General features: G+C 34.1%; 2 protein-coding genes across 4 annotated transcripts in view; both read left to right on the forward strand.

The window, feature by feature from the left end:
* The window catches only part of SUCO (SUN domain containing ossification factor), an 86475-nt gene extending 80996 nt beyond the window's left edge, over positions 1 to 5479 (forward strand). For 2 of the 3 annotated variants that reach the window (XM_074308366.1, XM_074308367.1), the window contains 3 exons: positions 212 to 303; positions 2878 to 2933; positions 3375 to 5479. In XM_074308366.1, the coding sequence (XP_074164467.1) occupies positions 212 to 303; positions 2878 to 2933; positions 3375 to 3818 (592 nt within the window). In that variant the 3' untranslated portion in view covers positions 3819 to 5479. Of the gene's footprint in view, positions 1 to 211; positions 304 to 1209; positions 1296 to 2877; positions 2934 to 3374 lie in introns of all 3 variants that reach the window. The other variant, XR_012489006.1, reaches the window with a different exon arrangement.
* Positions 5480 to 5577: 98 nt separating this feature from the next.
* The window catches only part of FASLG (Fas ligand), a 41298-nt gene continuing 25576 nt past the window's right edge, over positions 5578 to 21299 (forward strand). Inside the window, exon 1 of the mRNA XM_074308370.1 lies at positions 5578 to 6647. The gene's annotated coding sequence lies outside the window, so the exon portion shown is untranslated. The remainder of the gene's footprint in view (positions 6648 to 21299) is intronic.

The raw sequence follows: 21299 nt of genomic DNA on the forward strand, positions 1-21299 counted from the left end.
ATTGTAAATGCTTATGGATTGATTAATTTTTAAAAGATTTAATCAAGGAAAAGATATTCAGGTACATTTTTAAAAACTTAAATGTATACTGTTTATGATATCTTCATGTAATTTCTGTAGAGTTTTTATTAACTACTATTTATTTCAAATATTTCTGAGGATTATTTGTGATTTTCTTTTGTACATGCTAATGATTCTTAAAACTTTTTAGGTGTTTCTCCTCTTATGATGATTTGAATTTAAAAAGAAGAACCTCATTTCCCCTTATCAGATCTAAATCTCTTCAGTTAACTGGCAAAGAAGGTAGGTTTTGTGTAAATAAGTTTGTATGGGTGCTGTAAATAGAAAAGTTTTATATAAATATATTACTGATGTGGTAAGATAATTATTTCTAAAATAAAAAGAAAATTAGATTGTTAAACATTAAATTTGTTTCTAATTATGTTGTATCACTTCCATCTCATTTTTACAGCTTAGCTTATCTTCCTTGATTTTTGTCCTATAAGTCTAGAGATTGTGTCAAGTTTACTGTTTCACCAGTAGGTGTCCTCTTTTAGCAGCTTTTCACATATACTTCATTATAAATGGGCAAGTTTAAGATTTCATTAAATGCAATTTTGTTTTTTTTTCTCAATACAAGTAGTATTTTATTTTTTTCCAATTACATATTATAAAGACCTAAATATTCCTGAATATACACCTAAATTTTAATATAATCAAATATACCTAGGTTCTAGTTGTGTTTCTCATTTAACTGGCCAACTGATATTGACTAAGCCATTTAACCTACTGGAGCCTCTTATTTTCCTCATTTGTAAATTTATTGGTCTAAACTACATCATCTCAGTGATTCCTTCCAATCCAAAATTCTGTTATTTGTGTGATATCACAAATCTGAGTCCTGTACCTTTTCATTGCTACTTTTCCTGTCCTTCTTAAGGTTATGTAAGAAAATGGCAATTAGTTATAGTCATGTTCCAAATCTATCCTCTTAGCATGTACACATAGCTTAGGTATTACCCAAGTAAACTAACTTTTGCCAGACCATAAAATATAATTTCCTTTAGTGGAAAAAATCTGTGAGAATGGACATTTTTGCTATATCTTCTTTGTTTAACATTTGTGGTTATTTTCAATAAAGCCTAAGTAGTAATTTAGCAAATGTTTAATTTTTTATAATAAATAGAGCAGTTTCTTTCTTTTCTTCAGCTTCCAGAGCAGAGAGTCAAAAGGGATTTCAATAAGTCAGGAGAGTCTACTGGGCATTCTTCAGACTGAGAAACAACAGGGCAAAAGTCAGTCATAGGATAGAGTTTAATTTTCATATTTGTATTTAGATGTATATAATGGCTTGGTTATGATGCACAGAACATGTGAAGAAATTTAATATTACTCTGCTCTAAGGAATTAATATTTTAAAGTTTTTTTGTGAGTCTGTAGAAAACAACATTTGCCAAAATAGAAGTAAAATTAATATGACTTTTCTAGGCTTAAAACAATTAAAGTGTTTTGTTGTGTTTTTTTAATTTTACTAAGCTGAACATGTAATTAAGTATGGGATAATCTTTGTTTTGTGTATTTTTGGTACCTTCTTGTGGATAACAATAGATACCATATGAATGTTAAAACCTTACTGCTTGCCCATCTAAACTTAGAAATTGACCTTGTTTTGCTTTAATTTCAGAAGCAAGTGGGGGAAAAATGAAATGTATTCACTTTTATAGTAACACATGGCAAATGATAATATAAATTGGAGGATTGCGTTTGCAACAAAAAGTCATCTTTTTAGACCCAATGTGGATGGGATGGGAATGATAAATTTTTTCCAAAGTTTGAATTATTCTGAAACTATTGGGTGAAAGTTGCAGGGAAGAAAGAGTAGATATGAGTGTAAAGTAAAACTTCCAAAGAATTATAACTATTTTATAATAGGAAAGTGACTTCTTTATCTCACAAATATTTAAACAGGGCAGAGAGGTATGTCACAAGCCATCTAGATGGCACAGCAAATAGAATATTGAGTTTTGGAGTCAAGAAGACCTTAACTTCAAATCTTGCCTTCATACGCTTACTATAAGACCATAGGCAAATCGCTTAACTTCTGTTTGCTTCAGTTTGCTTATCTGTGCAACAGAGATATTAGTAACTATTTTCCAGTGTTGTTGTGAAGATAAAATGAAATAATATTATCTAAAGCACTGTAAAGTTAAAAGCACGAGAATTAATTTTACAGTAATTATTATTGTTGTTATTATCAAGCACTAATTGATAGGATGTGTTGGGAACTTTGGACCTTTAAAATTCCTTAAAATTGTACATGTTTAACATATATTAGATTTACTTGCTTTCCAGGAGAGGAAGAGTGGAGGGGAAGGAGGGAAAAAATTTAAAACATAAGATTTTGTAAGGGTGAATGTTGAAAATTATCCATGTATTTATTTTGAAAATAAGTTTTAATTTGAAAAAAAAAAAAGTTTAACTTCCAAATCTTTAGCTGTGAACATGGCAAGTTGTTATAGAAAAATGACTTTGAGCAATGTTTTTGACTCTCAAAAACCTGAATAAAATGGTGTACTTTTAGTGCTTCCTTGTATCATAGTATTTGTGCATATTGAGCCACAAATTTTGAAAAATGCCTTGATTGAATTGGAAGCCTTATTTGAAACTTTTCTTTAGTGATTGTGTGTTTTTGTGTGTGTTTATGTTAACAGCTTTTAATGTTATTACAAATATTTATTTTCAAAAAGTTTGTAATTTGATTGCTAAGATCTAAATATAGATCAAAGTTAACCTTACTACAATTGTAGTTGTGCAGTATTAGAGTAATTGCAACTCAGTTGACTCATTTTTATTTATGCCATTTTTTTCTTTGTGTAGTAGACCCAAATGATTTATACATCGTGGAACCACTCAAGTTCTCACCAGAAAAAAAGGTAACTTTGCATTTATCTAGTGCATTTGGGATATTATGAGGTGGTAGATAAGGAATAGAGTCAGTGTGTTCTTAGTTTTATAGATCACTTATAAAATTTAATAATTAATGTGGTTACCTTAATCTTAATTAATAGAAGTTACCTTTGCCAGAGGTAGCAACATATTTAAAAATCTGTTGTTTTTACAAGATTAGTGTTCAAACAAAACTTCAGAAGTTAAAGTTCAGTTGACTTTTGTTCAACAAAGTTCAGAAGAATATCAGTCATAGTTAAAAGCATGTACGTATTCTTACTTTTCAAATTGTTTATTTATTGAATCCTTGCTGTGTGCTAGACACTCAAAGATGGCACTTAAGTCTACAGGGATTCACTTCTTCCTGATAAATAACTGCCTAATTTTTGAAATTCTAATCCCAGATTTCTTTTCTGTATTTGCTGTAGAAGAAACGCTGTAAATATAAAACTGAAAAAATTGAGACTGTTAAAGCAGCTGATACATCACATCCTATAGCCAATGGAGACATTAAAGCAAAGAAGCCCTTTACGAACCAGAGAGATTTCTCTAATATGGGAGAGGTTTATCACTCTTCTTATAAGGGTCCTCCATCTGAAGGAAGCTCGGAAACCTCCTCACAGTCTGAGGAATCCTATTTCTGTGGCATTTCAGCTTGCACAAGTTTGTGTAATGGACAGACTCAAAAAACAAAAACTGAGAAGAGGGCTTTAAAACGAAGGCGATCGAGAGTTCAAGACCAAGGAAAGTTGATAAAAACTCTAATTCAGACTAAGTCAGGTTCGATGCCGAGCCTGCATGACTTCATCAAAGGAAACAAGGAGATCACAGTGGGAACATTTGGTGTCACAGCAGTTTCAGGACACATCTAAAAACTTGCTGAATTTTTCATACTGGAGACTTTTATTGTTCACTGAAGAAGTCTGTGGTATTTGAAAGGGTTGGGGGGGCGGGTTAGGGAGGCATTAAAAACTAATGGGAAAAGTATTCAGAAATTATGATTTCTGCCTTTTTAAAGTAGATGGGATTGTGTCAATCTTGGTTAATGAGCTGCAGTTTTACAAGGCTGATCACTTCCTACCTGGCCAATGGGAGACATTTTATAAAGATGTTTTTTCATAGATTAATTTCTGGGGCAAAGGTAATTTGGAAACCCAGTTCCCTGGGTAGAATAGGAATGAAAGCCTAATGCTCTTCCTTCAGCTTTGTTCCTATTTCTTGCACCTTCCCATATTTATGTGCCTTGTGTCTATTTATAATGCCACTGGAAGATGAGAGAGAAAGAGAAACTTGTTTCTATCATCTGATTTCTTTGGTAACATAAGCTTTTTTGAAGCTGTAAACACTACATTGCTCTACAAGTGGCTTGTGCCTGAAGCTCAGCCTGTACATGTATATCAGGCAGTGAGGATCAGATGTGACTTGCCTAGAATACCTCTTGTGTAGCAAACTCACCCAGAAATATAAAAGAATTGCAGGGCCAGAAAGCCTGTCCTCTAAGGGGGATTGTGATGCTGTTAATGGTGTTTTCATCTTCTTGATTTAGAATGAATTCGTTTATCCTTGGGAATTGAATGATATAAACACAAAGTGGACCACCTAGGACCTTGCAGATGACCATTATTCCCAATTTTTTTTTTTTTTTTTAAATTCACCTTAAGTGTGTATATAATTACCATTGTGTGGGTACTTATTGGCTACACTTGAATTCTGATTATTCACCATGAATACCAATCCTTTGAAACATGCAAAATTTGGAGAAGTAGGTTTGGCAAAGGAAAAGACCAAATTTATGACCAGTAATAGTGTAAAATTATATCATTGATGCAGAGTCCAAATATAAACAGTCATGCCAGTTAGTTTGCCAAACCTGGTCTATGTAAATGGTCAAGTCTGAATGAAAAATTCCATAATGTGTTTGCTTTAGGATTGGTTACAAATGTGCAGGGCGGGATGTTTGGATGTGTGTGGTTTTTGTCTGTTTTCATACTTTGTCTTTTTTTTTTTTTTAATTTTGGCAGCGATTGTATACTTGGATTACAATTATTCCATAGGGGTATGAATGTGCAATGGTGAGTGAAATTGGAGAAAGCATGTTCTTTCTGTATTGAGGACTAACAGCTTCACATTCTTTGTAAGGCTGTTATAACTTATTGAGCACTTTTAGTAATATCCTTTTGTAAAACCCATCTGATGCCTTTTCTGGGTATTGTATGTAATGTGACTTATTTAAAACCTTAATTTTTTTTTTTTTTTTCCTTGCTGCTTTCATGGTAGTTTACCAATATGTTTTGGGTGATGTAATTTTTGTTGGTCAGTCTGCACATTTAGCCATTCAGAGCAAGAGGGCCTAAGTTTTATAATAATTAGAATGAATTAAGGTCCAAAGTAAGAATGAGGTAGGGGTGGGAAAATAATATCATCTGAGTGCAGCATTCAACATGTTGAAAAGAAGACTTATGTAACTACAGAGCTGTAGTGCCATTAGAAACTGTGAATTTTCCAAATAAATCTGAACACTTGTCTTTATTAATTTAATGGCTTTTCTTCTTTTTATTAAGAGACATTCATAAGTTCATTATTGATCTCTGTAACTTTTTTTTAAAGTTATATATTCCCAACATTCATTCTGCTAGACATTTATATAAATTGTACATAAATGGTTGGTGCTAATCTGACTTAATAACAATTTCAAGTTTTCTATTATTAAGCTAATATTCCAGTTTTGTGTGATTCTCGCATATTTCTTCCTACTCCAATACATTTTAAACAACATATTTGATGAGAAAATAATTTTAATTCTAGGTTTGTCTTTTTTTCTGATATGTCAAATTATTAATTACATTTGTTGAAAGATATTGCTGGTTACTAAGCCTTTAAGAAGTGAGAACACCACAAAAACTCCAATATATACATAACTCATATGTATATAGCTCATACATATTACAATATTTACATAACTCATGTATATAACTTATACATACAGTTATGTATAGAACTGAGTTATATACATATAACTCTTTCTATGCTTGAGATCTACTAGAAGACACTGGCTCAGAAGACAGAGGTCTTTACCATGTGACCTTGGACAGGTCACAGTCTCCTTAAATTTCAGTTCCATTATAAAATGAAGGAGTTGACCTTGATGAATGTCCTCTGAGATCCTCTCCAGCTCTGAGTTTATAATTTTCTTAGGCACCCAAAGTCACTCATGATAAGCTAAACATTTTGCTTTTTGAAAATTATAAATATGTAGCTATACTTTTTTGCCAAGTCAAAGCAAAAATAATCTTAGTGACATTATATTTCCCTAGCAATACAATCAGGTGACTTACAGAAAAACTGATGATCTAGGTTGAAACTAAACAGTAAATACTGAAGCTATTACCTTTCTAGTATTTGCTTAGCATTTTACTACTGAATTGCAAATTAATTTTTTGCCACATAGAGGCACATGCGCAGTCAGGGATTCTGGGTAGTAATAGCTTTTTTTAAGGTATCTTTATAAAAGTTCATATTAACAACCTGGTGTTTGTTTTTAGTTTTCTAAAGTACTCCAATAGAGTTCAATAAAGTGCCAATAATCTCTGTGATATCTGAGTATTAAGAATGATTTAATACCTTGTAGTGTTTCTTATATTCTTTTTTTTTTTAAAGTATATAGGAGCTCTCAGTAAACTAAGGAGATGAAGAAGGTGAAGGTAATATTTTTATAGATCATCACAGTATTTTTGCTGTTTATTAAAGTGTTATAGTTATAAGAATAAAAAAACAAAGAACTTAAAGGCATTCTGAAAAAAATGAAAATTCTGTCATCTTGTGTACTACATTTCCCTTCCATATGAAAGCATACACACACACACACACACACACACACACACACACACACACACACACACACACAAAACCACACTCACACAAACTCCTTCTTGGATAGCTTGAACCGTTTCTAGGGGAGACCCTTTGGGGAGTCTGTTATACATGAGACAGAAGAATTGTTCTTTCTTTCTTCTTTTGTTTTTTGGCTGAGGCAATTGGGGTTAAATAACTTGCCCAAGGTCACATAGCTAGAAAGTATTAAGTGTCTGAGGCCAGATTTGAACTCAGATCCTCCTGACTTCAGGGCTGGTCCTCTATCCACTGCACCATCTAACTGCCCCGAAGCTCCTTTATTACTCTAACCCAAAAAAAGTTTTAAAAATAAGCTGTTTGGCATGATCTATTCTTGAGGAAACTATGCTAGATTTTTGTCATTTTACCTATATGTGCACTATCAATACATTCTAGAATTTTGCCAGAAATTTAGAAATCAAGTTATAATCTACAGTTATAATCCCTTTCTCAACAATTTAGAGATTTGCCTTTCCTTATCTCTGATACTCCATATTTTTCAGGTATCACTGAATATGCTTTAGCAATTATATCTGTCAATTTTCAGTCTCATTTGGGACAGATGATTTGAACTTATCGAGGGTACATTATCTTTCTCCATAGTTAGCATTGGCTTCAACTTTCTGTTAGCATTTTTGTTCTATCCAATTCAAGCAGATGCCTTAGCACTTTGATTCTCAGTTTTCCCCTTTTTATGACTAAGAATGACAACAAACTCTTTTTGCTGAACTTAGTTTTTCGTGAGCTTCAGCTCATTTTGACTTTTATTGAAAAAAAGATCAGAATTTCCAAGTTGGAAAGGACTTTAGCAGTCATAATATATCCAATCCCTAGAAAAGAATCTTCACTATAATTTACATGGTTTTGTCATTCATCCTTTGCTTAAAGATTTCCATCAAGGAGAAACCCACCATATTTCAAGGTAGCCAATTCCATTTTTTAGCTTTTCTCATTATTGGGAAGATAATCTTGATATTTGTTAGGATTACTAGGTGCTAACTCGGTTGCCTAATTTAGCCTGGTACTTAACAATTCTCTAGCTCAGAGTTCACACCTTTAATTCAAACCTTTAGAGGAGTTTACACCTTTAAAGAAGCAAGTTCATTGGTTGTAGGAGTTCCTACAAGTCCCTGGGAATACCCACAAGCTCCTTCTCTGGGAGGATAAAAAGAGGAACATTGAGTCTGGAGACAAGAGTCAGGATTGGGGAAGCATAAGACTTCCCAGGAGAACTTCAGGGAAGCTGGAGGAGATTCAGAGCCACGATTGAGGAAGAGGAGGATTCAATATTCTACCTTCCCTCTGGCTGGAGGCTCCAGAAGCCTCCCAAGAAACCTGCTCACAAAGAAAAGGATTCACAGAGAAAAGAAACCTCCTCCGAGAGAAGGATTACAATTGAGAGAAGACAGGACACTACAATATCAAACCTAAATTTTTCTTCCTGTAACTTCTACCCCCTTTGTTGGTTCTAGTTTGTCCATTTTGGGCCAGAGAAGAAATCTAAGACATATAACTCCTGACAGACCTTCAAATACTTAATTATGGTTCATGTGTCCTCCACAGTCTAATCTACTCCCATGGACTCCATATACCTCAGGTTTTAAAAATTGTTCTGGACATTACCAGATGTATCTATGCCACTTTAACCTGTAGTGCTCAAATGACTAATAAGAGGTAAAGACTGGACAAAATGACCTCCACATTCCAGGAAGCAGTATCTTACCAAGTTATCAAAATGCTGATTCATTGAGCTTACTAAAGGCACCCAAAGTTTTCAGACAAAGTTTCATCAAACTGTGCCTATAAAATCTTGTATTTGTGAAGTTGAAGTCCTGATTTTCTCTTCTGATTTTCTCTGAGGATTTGATTCATAAGGTATACTCAAGTTATGTCAGGAATCAGCCAAATTCACTGGTTTATAGTTTATAGATGCGAAGCTTTTTTTTTTTTTTTTTTTTTTTTTAAATCAAAATATTTGCCCTTCTCTCAAACTATAGGACATCTTTTATATATCATTGATAGTGATTCAGCCATCTCTTCTGCAAGTTAAATCAGTTCCTAAAGGTATAATTCACCTGAACAAAGTGAGATAAGCTCATCAAGGATAGCTTTGTATTCTCTTTACAATATCCAATTTATATTATCAGAAAGTATCTACAAATGTGAATTGTTAACACTTTGCAGTTTTCATTGTCTTGTCTATCACCATCAGAGGTTACTTCTTTAATTCTCCTTTTCCTTCCACCAATTTTAAAAAAGGGGGGGGAGAACTTGGTTATTCTTAGCTTTCTTCATCAAATTTGGCTCATTCTGATTCTTCATTTATGCAGTACTGTACTTAATTAACATCTTTTATCAACCTGCTTCCCTCTCCCATATATCTTTTTAAAATCTTAAGTTTGTTGATCACTATACCCTATTATCCAGCTTTTGAGCAGTTCCCATTTTGCTTTCCTCTCATTAGAAATATTTCCTTTCTGTGTCCACAGAATTGACCTCTTCAGTTTTCTGGACAAACATCCTTTATAGAACTTTAGATCATGAAAATCCTACCTGGCCTACTGAACCCTTTGAAATGTGCTTCCACAAAATCCAAGGTGCATGTCAAACTGCCTAGCTTTTTCTTACCCATCATTAAATTTTATGCTGTAGTACTCTTCATGTGCTTTCTATTACTTCTACCATAGCAACCAATTTCTATTTGATGAGATAAGGCCGAGGAGAGGCTCGTGTTAGTTTTTCTATCTTTTAAATAAATTATATTATGATTAAAGGAAGTTGAAAGATTTACTGGTTTGGGAAAAGAGAAGAGAGAGACAGCTAACAAATGTGTGAATTACTGAATTTCCATTATATCAGAATTCATACTTGTGATTGTTTACTTATCTATTCCCTTTTTTCTGTTTGTATGGTTCATAGATATTCCAATGACAAAATCAATTCAATTTCTGCCTCTGTTGATTTTCATCCAAATGCTCTCAATCCAAATACTTTTACCCTTCTAATTTCAATGAGTATGCCTATTTCTTTTGATTTTTAAAGTATACTTATCTAGAAACACATTCCTTTTGAGAACATAATATCCTTGAGAGTAGTAGGACTGTTTTATTATAATGCTTATTATGATATATATATATATATATATATATATAATATAATAGTATATAATTATAATGGTATTACATGTCCTTATTGTAATATATGGCACATAGTAAGTGCCTAATAAATATTTTATCTAGCCACAGGTATTATATGACCAAGTTTCAATGATACCTCTGGCATCCCATTTACATTCTTAGGATCAAATTTGATCCTTAGGATCAAAGTTAAGAAAATTCACTTAACTTGTGAATGAGTAAATAACCTTAAATCTTAATTAAAATTCCCCCTTTCATTGAATATATCTTGGGAGGAGGACCTTTAAATTGGTCATTTCTGGACTCCAAGACTACACCTGCTTCTTTCATCCCATCCCACTTTCCGTTTTTACTCAAAGATGAATAATTATATCAATAGTGCCTATTGAAGTTCAGCTCTAATGAATACTGAGAATGTGAATGAATATCTGAGGCCAGATGGAAGATATACTTTGCAATTTCAATTTATTACTCTGAGTGCCAGGATTTATATATTCTTTAAACTAGTGTTACATTAACAGCAGCTACCTCCAGGTGATACTGTATATCTTCCAGGGTTAATGCAAATACCATACTTTGATATTTCAATTCATTAGCAATAACAAAATACGTATCATGTCAGGATCATCAGTAACAGAAATTATCACTAGCAAAATATGTGTAAAAACAGTTATAAATAACAATTTGTCAATAGCAAGGTATGTGTAAAAACAGTTATAAATAACAAATTATCAATAGCAAGGTATTTGTCAAAAAAAGAGTTGTAAATAGCATAGTTGTGATGCTTTGTTTCTGTCACATGCATTCTCTATCAAGCATATTCTAAATTTATCCTGAGTATATATATATATATATGATGAGCCAATAGTTTGGCTATTCCTAACAGAGAGCAGGTCTCACGTAACACCTGGACCAGACTCTTGCTGTTCATGAACTTATTCAATACTGGCCCTCTACATCTCCCCCTTTTTTATTCAGAAGATGAAATCTTTGAAGTTCATGAACTGAAAGACATACTGGAAAGCACAAGGGGCTAAGCCAATCAGTACAAGAATAACACATGCAAGAGTAACAAAATGCAAAAGTATAGAAGTCAGATTATTTACAGGATTTATCTTTTTTAACTACCAAATATTTGGTTTGCAATGTTATTAGCATCAATTCCAGGGACGCTACTTTTTGCCATGTTTTCTGCTAAGGCAGCTAATAGATATTTATCCCAAATAAGTTGGAATTATGTATAGTTGCATTTATTCTGTTTCTTATTTGATGCCATGCCACATAGATGTTATTATTATCCCATCTATAGAGTTGTGTATATGTGTGTGTGTGAATTTATTATACCAAATTAGTTGTGATTGAGTTTCCAAACTGATCCCCTAACCATATTAATAATTGTTCCATAAACTTGGATCCTTACTTTAACTCATCTATATTAATTTGTTTAAGAGCTTATGATGTATTTTTGCTAATTGATTTGCACATTGGGCAGTCTGAATAGATTGTTAGGAGCTGTAGCTTAAATAGTAAGTGATGTAATGGTTGCTATAGTTGCTGGAACTCCAGCAATGAATAAACCAACAAATCTCCTTTTTCTACTTTTATTTTCTAATTTTCTTTTGATATAATCTCAAACCTGTTCACCTGCTGACCTGTACCAAAGATGATTAATCTTAGTAGGCACCATTACATAGGGTAGGTGTTCAATAATAAGAACCTTAAGCAGCAACTTAGAAGACATTTGAATAGAAGACATTGGGATAAAACACAATTGTAACATTTTACAATATATCCTCCTAGCATTCATTATTTGGATTCCAGTGCCATTCCTTAAAACAGTATCTGCAGTTAGAAATATATGTGGCTATTTTTAAAATGCCTGTACAGTATGTTACTGAGAGGCCTGAAACATTGTGGAATCCTATATCTGAGATGTGAGAATTTGTACCATCCTAAGTCCCAGATACATCATAACAAGAGACCCATCCACACACTGGATAATTTGGGGTCCATTCACCAATCAGTTCCAGTTCTTCTCAAATCAAGTGGGCTCAAAGTCCTTTGGGAGCAGGGAGAGTGATCTCATCTTCTAAAACTGCTTATTGCTGAAAATGGGCATAGAGCCTTAACTTGCAGGGTCCCATTCATATATGTATGGAGGGGGTGGTGAGCTGGAACTGATTGAAGTATATAATGGTTGATTCAGCTGTTTGAAGCTGGTCAATGCAGCTGTAATTGACCAAAATCTAGAATCTAACAAGTAGAGGTTAGAATTATCTGATATAGAAAGATAAGTCCAGGACTTCCAGCCAAGATGGCGAAGAAGAGGCAAGCAGCTGCTTGAGCTCCATGTTTTCTCTCAGGACTTACTTCATGACAAGCCTCAGAATTAATGCTTGACTGGAAAAGAAACCCACAAATAATCACCATCCTTGAAATTTGCCAGAAAAGGTCTGTGTTTGCTTGGGGGAGGGGATGAACAGACTGGGCACAGACTGAGAACAAGTAGAGAGAGCAAAGCAGGCAGCTTACACTGCTCAGACTGGAGGGGGGACAGGTGCAATCTCTTCCATTTCTGCAAAATGACCTTACCCCAGAGTGGATACTCCGTCTTGGCAGCAAGCCAGGAGCAGCAGAGAAGGTATAAACACTGGAGGTAAAGACCCCGGAAAGCTAGCCGTCTCTTGGTCCGGCCACCCTCACCCTCACTCGGAGTGCCTCAGTGCATTCTTAGAGCCTCAGAACGCAGACGCAGTGCAGCCATCGCTGTCCTGCTAGTGTTTTGCTGCTGTCTCCCACAGTCTATAGAGCAACCCAGTCACATCATCCAGCCCCATCCCCCCCAGAAACAGACCAATTGTTTCTCTTGTCAATTTGTTTTCTTCAAGTCCCGCTCTGACAAAATGAACTAAAAATTTAAAAGGGCTCTAACCATTGACAGCTTCTGTATGGAGAGAGAGCAGACTTCAAACCCTGAGGAGACTAAAAGCAGACTGTCTCCAGAGGAATCCCCTAAGGGGGATATGATCATCTGCTCAATACACAAAACTCTCATAGAGGAAATCAAAAAGGCTCTCACAAGAGAGCTGAAAGAGAAATGGGAAAAGGAAAGGAAAGCTTGGCAAGAGAGTCTGGAGAAGTCATCCCAGGCATTTAAAGACAGAGTGGATAAAGAAAACAAATCATTGAGAAATAAAATTAGTGACTTGGAAAAAGAAAACAGCTCTCTAAAAATGAAATGGATGAAATGGAAAAAAATTACATAGAAGAAAAAAAACTCACTTAAAAACTCAATTGGACAATTACAAAAAGATACAAAAAAAGTGAGTGAAGAAAATACATCATTGAAAATTAGACTCGAACAAGTAGAAATGAATGACTCAAGGAGAAACCAAGAAGTAGTCAAGCAAAACCAGAGAGATGAAACAGTTGAAAAGAATATCAAGTACTTTATTGGAAAGACAACAGACCTGAAAAACAGATCCAGGAGAGACATTTGAAAATAATCAGACTCCCTGAAAAATGTGAGGAAAAAAAGAGAACTGCCCAGATGTTTTAGAAACAGAGGGTAAAACAAACATTGGAAAAATTCATCAACCACCTACTGAAAGGGACCCTAAAATCAAAACGCCAAGGAATATAGTGGCCAAATTCAAGAACCATCAGACAAAGGAAAAAATATTGGAAGCTGCTAGAAAAAAGCAATTCAGATATGGAGGAGCCACAATAAGGATAACTCAGGATCTAGCAGTGTCCACATTAAAGGAACGAAGGGCCTGGAACATGATATTCCGAAAGGCTAAGGAACTTGGTATGCAGCCAAGAACAACTTACCCAGCAAGAATGAGCATCGTTTTCCAGGGAAGAAGATAGATATTTAACAAAATAAATGAATTCTATCTATTCTTGATGAAAAAATCAGATCTACACAAAATGTTTGATCTTCAAATACAGAACTCAAGAGATTTCTACAAAGGTAAAAAGAAATCTTGAGAACTATATTTCTGCCATAAAGATATGTAAAGAACATATGTATAATTTGCCCTAGAAACTAGAGGTGGAAAGGAAATTATATCATAAAAAAGGGTAAAGTGGTGGCACTACATCTCATGAAGAGGCAAAGATAACCTATTATATCTGAGAGAAAGAAAGGAGGGGATGAACATAGTATCAATAAACATATTCGATTTATGGTGGAACTTCTTCCACTTCATTGAAAAGTGAGAGGGAAGGAGTAAGCTAGGAGGAAGGGAATACAGAAATTGTGAGGAAAAGGGGTAAAATAGGGGGAGGAACTTTAAGGTGGGGGAGGGATACTAAAAAGGGAGGGCTGTGAAAAGCAAGTGGTGCTCTCAAGTGTAATACTGGAGAGGGGCATAAGAGGGAAGGAAGGGAGAAAAGCATAAACAGGGGTTAACAGGATGGCAAGCAATATAGAATTAGTCATTCTAACCATAAATGTGAATGGGGTAAACTTCCCCCATAAAGAGGAAGCAGTTAGCAGACTGGATTAAAAGCCAGAATCCTACTATGTTGTTTACAGGAAACACACCTGAAACAGGATGATACATTCAGAATAAAAGTAAAAGGGTGGAGCAGAATCTACTATGCTTCAGGGGAAGCCAGAAAAGCAGGGGTAGCCATCCTCATCTCAGATCAAGCAAAAACAAAAATTGATCTAATTAAAAGAGATAAGGAAGGGCATTATATCCTGCTAAAGGGTAGCATAGATAATGAAGCAGTATCAATATTAAACATATATGCACCAAGTGGTGCAGCATCTAAATCCTTAAAAGAGAAAATAAGAGAGCTGCAAGAAGAAATAGACAGCAAAACTATAATAGTGGGAGATCTCAACCGTGCACTCTCAGAATTAGATAAATCAAACCACAAAATAAGAAAGAAGTCAAAGAGGTAATTAGAATACTAGAAAAGTTTGATATGATAGATCTTTGGCAAAAGCTAAATGGAGACAGAAAGGAGTATACTTTCTTCTCAGCAGTACAAACTTGTACAAAAATTGATCATATGCTAGGGCATAAAAACCTCAAAATCAAATGCAGTAAGATAGAAATAGTAAATGCATCCTTTTCAGACCACAATGCAATCAAAATTACATTTAATAAAAAGCCAGGGGAAAATAGACCAAAAAATAATTGGAAACTAAATAATCTTATATTAAAGAATGATTGGGTAAAACAGCAAATCATAGACATAATTAATAACTTCACCCAAGAAAATGACAATAATGAGACATCATACCAAAGTGTGTGGGATACAGCCAAAGCAGTAATAAGGGGAAGTTTTATATCTCTACAGGTCTATTTGCATAAAATAGAGAGAGAGCCAACGAATTGGGCTTACAACTAAAATTGCTAGAAAAGGAACAAATTAAAAACCCCCAGACAAACACAAAACTTGAAATTCAAAAATTAAAAGGTGAGATTAATAAAATTGAAAGTAAAAAGACTATTGAATTAATTAATAAAACTAAGAGTTGGTTCTATGAAAAAACCAACAAAATAGACAAACCCTTAGTAAACCTGATTAAAAAAAGGAAAGAGAATCTAATGTTTGACAAACCCAAAGATCCCAAATTTTGGGATAAGAATTCATTATTTGACAAAAACTGCTGGGAAAACTGGAAATTAGTATGGCAGAAACTAGGCATGGACCCACCTTTAACACCACATACTAAGATAAGATCAAAATGGGTCCATGATTTGGGCATAAAGAACGAGATCATAAATTAGAGGAACATAGGATAGTTTACCTCTCATACTTGTGAAGGAGGAAGGAATTTGTGACCAAAGGAGAACTCTTAGAGATCATTATTGATCACAAAATAGAAAATTTTGATTACATCAAATTAAGAATCTTTTGTACAAACAAAACTAATGCAAACAAGATTAGAAGGGAAGTAACAAATTGGGAAAACATTTTTGCAGTTAAAGGTTCTGATAAAGGCCTCATCTCCAAAATATATTAAGAATTGACACTTAATTTATAAGAAATCAAGCCATTCTCCAATTGATAAATGGTCAAAAGATATGAACAAGTTTCAGGTGATGAAATTGAAACTATTTCCACTCATATGAAAGAGTGTTCCAAATCACTATTGATCAGAGAAATACAAATTAAGACAACTCTGAGATACCACTACACGCCTGTCAGATTGGCTAAGATGATAGGAACAAATAATGATGAATGTTGGAGGGGATGTGGGAAAACTGGGACACTGATGCATTGTTGGTGGAGTTGTGAAAGAATCCAACCATTCTGGAGAGCAATCTGGAATTATGCCCCAAAAGTTATCAAACTGTGCATACCCTCTGATCCAGCAGTGCTACTACTGGGCTTATATCCCAAGGAAATACTAAAGAAGGGAAAGGGAGCTGTATGTGCCAAAATGTTTGTGGCAGCCCTTTTTGTAATGGCTAAAAACTGGAAAATGAACGGATGCCCATCAATTGGAGAATGGTTGGGTAAATTATGGTATATGAAGGTTATGGAATATTGTTATTCTGTAAGAAATGACCAACCGGAGGAATACAGAGAGGCTTGGAGAGACTTACATCAACTGATGCTGAGTGAAATGAGCAGAACTAGGAGATCATTATACACTTCAACAATAATACTATAGGAGAATGTATTCTGATGGAAGTGGATATCTTTAACATAGAGAAGAGCTAATCCAATCCCAATTGATCAATGATGGACAGAATCATCTACACCCAGAGAAGGAACACTGGGAAATGAGTGTAAACTGTTAGCATTTTTTTGTTTTTCTCCCCAGGTTATTTTTACCTTCCTAATCCAATTCTTCCTTTGCAACAACAACAACAACAAAATTCATTTCTGCACATATATATATTGTACCTAAGATATACTATAAAATATTTAATATGTATGGGTATGCCTGCCATCTAGGGAGGGGGTGGAGGGAAAGAGGGGTAAAATTCGGAACAGAAGGGAGTACAAGGGATAATATTGTAAAAAATTACCTATGCATAGGTACTGTCAAAAAATGTTATAATTATAAAATTAATAAAAAAAATAAAAAATAAATTAAAAAAAAGAAAGACAAGTCCACAAGGACTGCTATAAGGTATAGAGAAGCCAGCGTAGATTGGCCATCAGTTTTTCCTGTAATAAAATATATTTATGTCACAGGACACACATTCAAATGTTAAAGATAGTTCAACTTTAGTTTCAATAAACAGTAAATAACAGGTCTTAACAATCATGTCAATTGTTCTTATATTATTTTGGAAATCTTTTAGGACTTTATTTCATACAGACAAACATCTATATGTAGATAACTAGGCAAAATACTCAAACACCAAATTATTTAGAATATACAGACTACTTTATTTTCAGATGGAAAACACGAAGATATTATATAAATGAATTTTGTTCATGGCTTGTATTGACTATTTGCTCTGATTATAGGAATTTGTTATAGGAGGAAAATACAGGAATATGATTATAATATTAGAAGTGGTTCTTCAGGAACCAGCCTGAGAGCATACACATGACAAAATAAAGCATCCTTAGTTCAATTTGATATCCAATAATAATAATTCTACTTTATAGTCAGACCAAGGAATAATCAAGTGTTTCCTTATTTAAGGAGCAAAGCTGGGGAACTGAGTAAGAAAGATTCCATCTTAAGCAAAGATCAAGGTTGTCCTCCCAACTCTAGTCCAGATACAGATACCTGTTCAAGGTCACATTTCTCTGAACTTATAGTATATCTCTGAAGTGTAGTGGGTCTTTGACTTAATGATCAATCAAATTCAAAACTCAGAAGAATATCAGTTACAGTCCCAAGAGATTTTATTTCTAATAGCAAATCTACTAATCATAGCTTAAGGCTGGATAAATTATTATTTTTTTAATTTTTCCAGAACTTACACAAATAAGAGATTGTTTAGATTGTTTTATATGTTTAAACTCATCCTGGTGCAAAGAATTAATCATTAAACAAGTCTATAGATAGACTCTATATATAGACAAGTCTATAGAAGCAGCTCATTTCTTAGGGCTGAAGACCTTGCTTACCCTGATGGTTTCAAGAAAACTGGTAAACTTACAAATTAAGGCGAGTTGACTGAAGCCTCAGGGAAGGGGCTGAGCTTATTGTTTCCCACTCCAACCCTTCTTAGTTTTTTATGGGCTCTGTGCTGTTTGACACATTTGTACTTGAAGTTGAATTGATAAGGTGAAACCCTCCATATTATCAAATTTAGGTTTAACACAAGACAAATAACTTAGTTAACAATTTTAGATTTTTCCTAAGTAATAGCTAAATAGTCTTAGTAGTAATTTCCTTTTAATTTTCTAGAGATAGTGAAAATACCTAATTCCCTAAATTACATTTACAAAATAATATAAAACAGGATTAGCAAGGCTAAATAAACTTTCTACTCTCTTTTCATTGACAAATCTATTCTGTCTTCAAGCTGTTGAGCTGGGAAGTTCTCAGGGAGGATTTCCATTCCTTTAAATATTTTTTCTTGTTTTGGGGACAAAATAAGACATTTTTTTTTTTTTTTAAATTGAGATAAACAGATTTTAAAATTTACTTAATTTTAGTTCATGAGATTTCCCTAAATTTCAATTAAATGTTCCAGATAAACTGAATTGCCATTCGGATATTTTCCAATTCATACAAATCATTTCTCTTTTGTGAACCAGGAAAGAGTTAAGATGACAAGAAGTCTCACTAGATAAACTCAAAAACAGACTGTTTTGTTGGCAGAATTTTTTCATGGTAAACTGCTTTTCTATTTTCCTAAATTTAGTACAAATAGATTACAATTTACATATTCCTTTAGTGGGCTTTTGCTTAGAGCTCTTTAAAGCTGCTTTTACTTTCATATCTCAACTAACAAATTTTGCAGAATTATGTGTATTTTCTTTCCCTCTTACCCCTTCTTCCAGTCAGGGAAGAAGGAAGAAAGAGAAAGACATTCTATACAGTGTCCTCCTAATCCTGGTAAGGCCTTAATTTAGTTGAATTTGCTTGATTTAATTTGCACACACCCCAAAAATATTTATCTCAACATTGGCATTGTATGTTGGTCACATCTAAAACCCCATAAAGTTATCAAATATGAAGCAATTTTATCCAACAAAGCAGTTTACATTCATATAGCATTTGTTTTATGCTAAGCACTTTGCAATCATATGATCTTCACAACAATCATTATTTCTACAAATCAGAAAACTGGGCAGAGAGAAAATAATTTGCCATAAATTACTTCTAATACACTTCTGTAATTGAAACTGAATGGTGGGTTTACCATAAAATAGAGGCTGACTGGCTTTCTTACCTCACGCTGTATGCTGCCAGGAGCACCCAGATTCTTCCCAAATGGTTTCTGGACAAAATCTGATGAAGGCTGGAGTAACTGGGGCCAGGATCTCCCTTTGATGGTGGTTTCAGGTGCCAGGGCTCAGGGAATGCTAACCATGAATCCTGATTTCCATTCCCCCAAGCTGAGTTGAGGAGGTGTTTGGGCAAGGTTGTATGGGGTCTTCATGGCTGTTGCTGCTTTCCTTACAATAATTTAACATTTTTCTTAATCTGATCTGAGATGAGAGAAGTTAGCAAACAGAGATATGGGCTATAACCATCTTGTTAGTAATCCTTACAATTAATATACATTCAGGACTCCAGGGAGCAGAGCAGCTGAGTGATTAGGGCTGTAGAGAGGGTCATCTTAAGCCCATTTGGGTGCTTTCCCAATAGAAGAAGACTTCAGACAAGATAGAGGTCAAAGTGGGGTTAAGAAAAAGTTGCAATTTTCTTAATTGTTTTAACCAGTTCCTATTTTTTCTCAAAACCATAAGAATCTGTTGTCATTTTTACAGTTCTATAATTTTGATTAGCTAACTTGTTTTCTACAGCCCCCTTTTTAGCCACAATTGGGGTCCACAGGAAAAAGTTAGGCTATTTCCCTTTTTAAAATGGGAATTAAGGATGTTAAGAAATCTTTCCAGTAACAAAATCTAGCTCACAGAATAAATATGACACAGAAATTCTGTGCAGAAACACAAAAACAGACAAAAATGATATGGAAGAAGTGTTCTAGCTTTGCCAAAGGCCATAAACTTGAAAAATAAAAACAACTATTCAATTATTAACATTGTGCTAACATAAGCCATTCTTTTAAACAATAGAAACTATTAATATTTTTTTTATTTTATAATTATAAATTTTTTGACAGTATATATGCATGAGTAATTTTTTTTTATAACATTATCTCTTGTATTAATTTTTCCAAATTATCCCCTCCCTCCCTCTACTCCCTCCCCTAGATGACAGGCAATCCCATACATTTTACATGTGTTACAATATAACCTAGATACAATATAAGTGTGTAAATCCCATTTTCTTGTTGCACGTTAAGTATTAGATTCAGAAGGTGTAAGTAACCTGGGTAGATAGACAGTAGTGCTAACAATTTACATTCACTCCCAGTGTTCCTTTTCTGGGTGTAGTTGTTTCTGTCCATCATTGATCAACTGGAAGTGAGTTGGATCTTCTTTATGTTGAAGATTTCCACTTCCTTCAGAATACATCTTCATACAGCATTGAAGTGTACAGCGATCTTCTGGTTCTATTCATTTCACTCAGCATCAGTTGATGTAAGTCTCTCCAAGCCTTTCTGAATTGATCCTGCTGGTCATTTCTTACAGAGCAATAATATTCCATAATAATGGTTACCCAACCATTCTCCAATTGATGGACATTCATTCATCTTCCAGTTTTAGCCACTACAAAAAGAGCTGCCACAAACATTTTAGCACATACAACTCCCTTTCCCTTCTTTAGTATTTCCTTGGGATATAAGCCCAGTAGTAGCAGGATATATATAGTATACAGGATATATATATTGTAGTATACAGGATAATGTATATGATTGATTCAAGCAGAGTATTAGTAACATATTTAGTAGTAGGTGGGATACCTGTACCTCCAAAATCTTCACTACTCTGAAATTTTAAATTTAATTTGACATTTATGCTTTTCCTATTTTTTGTAAAGTATTATTAACAACTCTTCTATCCTCCCCACCCTTTTCTTTTTCTTCTTTTTTTTTTTTTGAGGCATTTGGGGTTAAGTGACTTGCCCAGGGTCACACTTCCTAGCTAAGAAGTGTGGTGACCATGTTAGCATCCTGGATACCTTAGAATCAGCCTTAGTCAGGATAAGCAAAAATCCTTGGTCTTTATTCTTGGTCTTTAGTGATTGTTGTTCTTCAAAATCCTCAGGAATCATTGGAATCCCTGAGACATGAAAAGATTGTTGTAAGA

The sequence above is a fragment of the Sminthopsis crassicaudata genome, chromosome 4, assembly GCF_048593235.1.
Source record: "Sminthopsis crassicaudata isolate SCR6 chromosome 4, ASM4859323v1, whole genome shotgun sequence".
In the NCBI taxonomy this organism is placed as follows: Eukaryota; Metazoa; Chordata; class Mammalia; order Dasyuromorphia; family Dasyuridae; genus Sminthopsis; species Sminthopsis crassicaudata.